The sequence below is a fragment of the Juglans regia genome, chromosome 14, assembly GCF_001411555.2.
Source record: "Juglans regia cultivar Chandler chromosome 14, Walnut 2.0, whole genome shotgun sequence".
NCBI classification, from domain to species: Eukaryota; Viridiplantae; Streptophyta; class Magnoliopsida; order Fagales; family Juglandaceae; genus Juglans; species Juglans regia.
The window spans coordinates 99,453-106,150 of NC_049914.1; the positions used below are offsets into that span (position 1 = coordinate 99,453).

The 6,698-nt window shown below is 37.8% G+C and overlaps 1 protein-coding gene across 1 annotated transcript in view; it reads left to right on the forward strand.

Annotated features, from left to right (window-relative positions):
• Positions 1–1,239, forward strand: part of LOC109001495 (callose synthase 2) — a 34,773-nt gene extending 33,534 nt beyond the window's left edge. The window contains exons 41-43 of the mRNA XM_018978801.2: positions 57–107; positions 297–482; positions 705–1,239. Coding sequence (XP_018834346.1) covers positions 57–107; positions 297–482; positions 705–953 — 486 coding nt within the window. The 3' untranslated portion in view covers positions 954–1,239. The remainder of the gene's footprint in view (positions 1–56; positions 108–296; positions 483–704) is intronic.
• Positions 1,240–6,698: the final 5,459 nt, after the last annotated feature.

Sequence of the window (6,698 nt, forward strand, 5' to 3'; positions counted from 1 at the left end):
TAATTTTAACAACAGGGTAGCTACAGTAATTTTAATTACTTTTTGCTGGTTTACAGGTTTATGGAGTTTCATGGGTTGTGATCATTGTACTATTGTTGCTGATGAAGGTAAGTAGTGAGGGCCTCCGGGCTCCTACCTGTCTTAAAATAGCAGTAGACTCGTCTTTTTCTTTTTGTTTCAGGACAATCTGATAGGAAATTCTTTCACTTGATACTAATTCACATAAATAATGAGTTTCTAGTGCCTGAAAGTAAATTCATGCTTCACGTTGAACTTTTTTTTTTTTACTTTTGCAGGTTGTGTCCCTCGGAAGAAGACGATTGAGTGCAAAATTCCAGCTTGTATTTCGATTTATCAAGGCTCTAGTTTTTCTAACATTCTGTTCTCTTTTCATCACTTTAATAGCACTCCCTCATATGACGCTCAAGGACATCGTAGTCTGCATTCTTGCATTCATGCCAACTGGATGGGGATTGCTTCTTGTAAGTAAAACTGATTAAACATATACTTTTTTAGTCCTTCCATTTGTCCTATTCACTTTCTGTGGGCCTTCAACGTCTTCTTTTTCCAAGGCCTTTACGAGCTTCAACTATTGTTATTTATATATAACAAAGCAAATATTAGCTCCATTTCTCCTTGACTCGACTTAAGTATTCTTGTTTTTCATCCTTTGTTTGCATTACTTGATGTTTTGGTTGAAATAGATTGCGCAAGCTTGTAAGCCGCTGATTGAACGAGCTGGATTCTGGGAATCAGTCAAGGCACTTGCTCGTGCCTATGAAATGATCATTGGCTGGCTTCTATTTATTCCAGTTGCTTTCTTGGCTTGGTTCCCGTTTGTTTCAGAATTCCAAACACGAATGCTCTTCAACCAAGCATTCAGCAGAGGTTTACAGATTTCCCGTATTCTGGGCGGACAGAGGAAGGATCGTTCCTCCAGCAATAAAGAGTAAATTCAGGCCCAACAACTGTTTCTCATAATGCAAATACCACATCGTTTACCTTACAATCTAGAAAATTATATCATTGTAATTTGTTGTGCTTCTATGTCGTTTTGACAACGTAAAAAATGTTGCATATTTCCCACAGGATTGGTAATTTGGTAGATGTAAATGTATATTCTATGGGATTTTTGAAGGAGATCGGAAGGATGTAAGTTTTCGCAATCAATGAAGACCTTTCAGGCTTTCTGCTATAAAAGGGGGAAACGGGTAGAAAAGTTGAATGATATAAAAGGGGTGTATTATCATTTCTGTGTTTAGACTAATTTTCTTCCTAGATTGTCTAACAGATTTTGTTCCTAGAATGAGTAATCAAAACCTAAAAAGTGACATATTAATTAAATTTTGTCTAAAAATTTATCTAAATCAAAGTTAATGTTCTAATACGGGTACATAAGTAAATAAGTCAAAATAGTAGCTTCTTTAACTAAAATTAAATCAAATTAATTGTAATACTAATACTCGAATAATGATTTGAAATATTTGATTGAAATAATGCGACATATCATATTATTATTTTAATTTTATTGGTGGCCAATAAGATAATGAGTAGAATTTGGCACGAATTTGAAGAATTATTTTTTGCACCACGGGACACGGCTTATAAAACAAGAAACTTTTTATTATAAAACAATACGACAACAATCGATTTAGGTCTCGTTTGGATGATGAGATTAGGACTGTTCATTCAGATCGAATTTTTTTCGGCCTGGTCTGGAATCTAGATTCCGGCCCAGAACAAATCAGAGCTAGAACCTGGGTTTATAACCCGGACCCCCACCTAAATTTAAGTTTGAATGTTTTTATGTCTTTATTCTAAACCAGTATATGAACTGCCGTTGACAGTTGCATGCGTGGTCGGTCGGTGCGTGCGTGCATAATTTGAATGAACTACCTTAACTCTGGATTCAGTCTTGGGTTGGACCAAATGATTCTCTTCACCACTTGGCTGAGTGATGCTAGAGATGTTATCCCTTTTCCCAGAAGCTATGCCCGAGCCGACAACTAATCGAGATCGGGTGGAAACTTCACTTCAGAAGTGAAGATGCTCTACGTCAAACTGCCCTAGCATTTAATTCAGTGAAAAATACATCTAAACTATAGTTAATCTTTGTGTCATTGAGTTCTCATTTCATATCATCTCATCAATGCATAAATGTGTACAGAAAAAATTTATAATAAAAAGTGAATAATGTACTTTCAGTCTTGCATGGCTCAGCCCATTTGGTCTCAAAACATTAGTTTCAGTCTTGCAGAATTGGACATGATATATGATCTAGGCATTTATGAAATAAAGACATCAAAATATTCAAACTGGAGAGTGAAAAAAGAAAAAGAAAAAATGTACCGAATTGTAAACTCAGAACCTACAACTCGGATTCATCTTAGTTTCGACTCGGGTCTGATCTAGGCTAACCCAGCCTAGGTTTGAAATCTAAGTTCCAGTCCGGATATACCAGATTCTCAGGCCGAAATCCGGATGATCAATCTTAAATAAAATGAGATAACTTTAAATAAAAATTAAATAAAATATTATTAAAATATTAGATTTTAAACATCATTCCAATATATAGCAACGGAAGTGATTGCAGCCCCCGAAGTAGGAGTCAAGAGATGGGATTAAAGGTTCCTCCTCGGCCGCATTCACATAGGATTGTGAGTACGAGGCAGCAGCTCGGGAGTCGAGGATTATCTTCACCTAGCGAGGAAAGAATTCGTAGTAGTACTGGGTTGATGGGAGAGCGAATGCGGGCACAAGATCTTGATGGCTCACCCATCATGGGTGAACTAACAAATTTCTCTGCCAATGGACATCTAACTTCCCCAGTATAGTCTGACACTGAGACACAGAGCAACCAGCGGTATCGTTCCCTTCAAGTTTCAAGATTATTATTGCAAGGAGCTGCTTCATTTTCTTCACTTTCATATGCATTAAATATTGCAATGGATTCTGCGGAAAGGTTAATCGAGGACCTTGGGTCATATATTCATAGTCACCATATGAGAGCAAACCAAGAACAAGCTCCAACTGTTGAAAATAGAGATTCGTTCTCACGCATGTCTGCTGTTATTCAACCGGAATGTCCAAATACTCTTGCTGAAATTGATTTTATGGGCCCCCCTTCTTCATCTTTCAAGACTGCCATTGATGCTCCTTTTGTACACTTGAAAAACTTGGAAAACCAGACAATGGATTATGCAATAGAAATTAATTTAACAATACCACCTTCTCCTTCATTTTCAGGGGCAAGGACTGATGTTCCAGAAGTTTCGGGTTTGGAGAATGGAGTTTCCCATGAAGCCAGAAGGAGAAGGTTGATGTAATGGACCCCTTCACGAATATAAGGAATTCTTCAAGAATTAGAGAGAGAAAGAGATAGAGAGAAATAGTGAGAAATAAAGAGAGATAGAGAGATAGAGTTGATTCACACTGAATACCAAAGTTGGCCTCCTTCCCAGCTTACGGCTACCTTTTATAGAAGAATGAATCAATTACTTGAGTCAGTTATGAAACCTACACAGACTTATAACAAGTTCAGCCATTTGATGACTTAAACGACAGTCATGAAACGGCACCGTTCAATTTATTTCCACTTACAAGTAAACGACACAATTACAAACAGTTAACTCCATTTACATAAAATGTTGAGTCTTGATCTTTCTACTTTGCTTATTCGAAGACTTCAGTTCTTATTCATGCAGACTTCAGTTCAAACTTCAATTCTTATTCATGTTGGCCTCGATCTATGATCTCATCCATCTTCCATAATTCTCAACCCGTAACATATTCTCCCCCATTAAAGCACATTGCCCACAAGGTGAGGAAATTTATCACGCAATGACCAATATGGCTCCCACGTTGCATCATCAACACTAGCCCCCTTCCATTGAACTAACACATCAATTACTGCCATGTTATGAACCTGCCTCATTCTACACTGCAGAATAGCCTCAGGCTCAGGAGTTAATTTACCTTGCAAATCCACTAGAGGCAAGGAAGACAGTGGTGAGTGATGTTGACCCAATTTTTTCTTAAGGCAAGAAATATGAAAAACTGGGTGAATAGAGCTGGTTGGTGGTAATTCCAGCTTATAAGCAACATGTCCCACTCTTTGAACAATCTAAAAAGGTCCAAAGAAACGAGGAGAAAGCTTGAAATTTCTTCTAGCCACCAATGATTGTTGCCTATAAGGCTACAACCTCAAATAGACCCAATCCCCTATAGCAAACTCCCTTTCAGTTCTTTTCTTGTCAGCTTGAAACCTCGTCATCTTTTGAGCAGTAGCCAAGTTACTCTTAAGAGTAGAAAGTATCTGATCTCGAGTCTTCCAAACCTCATCAACTGCTTGATTAGCAGTTAAACTAGGTATATAAGATTGCAACTTTGTTGGGGTCTACCATACACCACCTCAAAAGGAGTCAACTTTGTTGAAGTGTGAGGAGTGGAATTATACCACCATTCAGCCAGGGTCAACCAATCAAACTATAACCTAGGCCTATCCCCAGAAAAACTCCTCAAAAAATGCTCAATGCACTTATTGACTGCCTCAACTTGACCATCACTCTGAGGATGGTAGGCAGATGAGTAGGAAAGTGTCACTACTTGTAGCTTAAAGAGTTCCTTCCAAAATGAACTAGTAAAAGTTGCTCCTCTATTAGAAACAATATTCTGAGGCATGCCATGCAACTTAAACACATTGTCAAAAAATAATGGTGCCACTTTAGATGTTGTGAATGGGTGCTTCAAGGCCATAAAGTGTGCATATTTAGATAATCTGTCAACAACAACCATGATGACAGAAAACCCTCTCGAGATTAGCAAGCCTTCAATGAAATCCATGGACAAATCTGTCCATGAATTTGCATGTACAGGAAGAGGCTGTAAAAGACCAGCAGGGTATACAAGCTCCACCTTATTCCTCTGATACAAATCACACTCCCTTATATACTGTTCACTTCACGTTTAAGGCCAGGCCAATAAAAGTCTTGCCTAGCTCGATGTAGTGACTTATGGAACCCAGAGTGTCCAGCAGATGGACTAGCACAAATAAAATGCAAAATTTTCAATTTCAACTCAAGGTTATCAGGGATATAAATTTTGCCATTTTTAAATAACAACCCATGCTTAATAGAAAATGCAGAAGAGGAAGGAGAAGAACCTCCTTGTAATACTGCCAATTGTTCCTGTGCCTTCTGATCTGAAGCATAAGCTTGCTTCAATTCCTCCAACCAGATTGAGTAGGAAATGAAGTACCAGTCATTAATCTAGTGTCATTTAAGGCTTCCTTCCTTGACAAAGCATCTGCGGCTTTATTTTCAACTCCCTTCTTGTACTCAATTGTGAATTCATAACCTAACAGCTTAGAAATCCACCTTTGTTGAGCATTTTTTCCCACTTTCTGTTCTAAGAGGTACTTTAAACTGTGGTGATTAGTTCTAACAATAAAAGCCGCCCCCAACAAATAAAGCCTCCATTTTTTTACAGCAATAACAAGTGCCAACAGCTCTTTCTCATAGGTGGAAAGCCTCAAATTCTTACCATTGAGAGCTTGACTCAGAAAAGCCAATGGCCTTTGATCTTGCTTCAAGACAACTTGTACTCCCACCCCACATGCATCACACTGCATCACACTCCACCACAAATTGCTTATAAAAGTCAGGTAAGCATAAAACAAGAGGACTTGTGACTGCCCTCTTCAATTCTTCAAAGGCATCATTTGCTACCTCAGACCATTTAAAAGCATCTTTTTTCAACAAAAGAATTAAAGGTGTTGCTATTTGGCCATATCCCCGAATAAACTTTATGTAATATTCTGTTAATCCCAATAAACCCCTCAATACTTTAAGAGTTTTTGGAATTGGCCAGGACACCATTGAATCCAGCTTCCTTGGATCAGCTCTTACACCATCTTTTGAGATTAAATGGCCAAGGTACTCAATTTCTGAACAAGCAAAGTGACATTTTGATCTCTTTGCAAACAATTGATTAGCCTCAAGTGTCTTCAAAACAGTGGTCAAATGAATTATACGGGATGCCATATCCTTACTATAGACAAGAATGTCATCAATAAACACTATGACAAACTACCTAAGAAAAATCTTAAAAACCTCATTTATCAATGCTTGAAATGTTAAAGGAGCATTTGTAAGGCCAAAAGGCATGACAAGGAACTCATAATGTCCCTCATGAGTCCTAAATGCAGTTTTTGGTACATCCTCATCCCTCATTCTAATTTGGTGATAACCAGATCTCAAATCCAATTTAGAAAAAACTGTTGAGCCAAAGAGTTCATCCAATAACTCATCAACAATTGGTATTAGATACTTATCCTTAACAGTAGCCTCATTAAGCACTCTATAATCGATGCACATTCTCCAAGAGCCATTAGATTTCCTCACTAATAATATAGGAGATGAAAATGGGGATTGATTGGGTCTAATCACACCAAACTTGAGTAATTCAGACACAATCTTCTCTTCATTGACTGGGTCTAATCACACCAGACTTGAGTAATTCAGACACAATCTTCTCTATTTCTGTTTTTTGAAAGTAAGGATACCTATATGGCCTGACACTCACAGGTACATCATCCTTCTTAAGATTAATCTGATGATCTCGAGCTCTACGAGGAGGTAAGGTAATAGGTTCATCAAAAACCTTTCCAAACTTCTTTAACAATTGTTGTATTTAGGGAC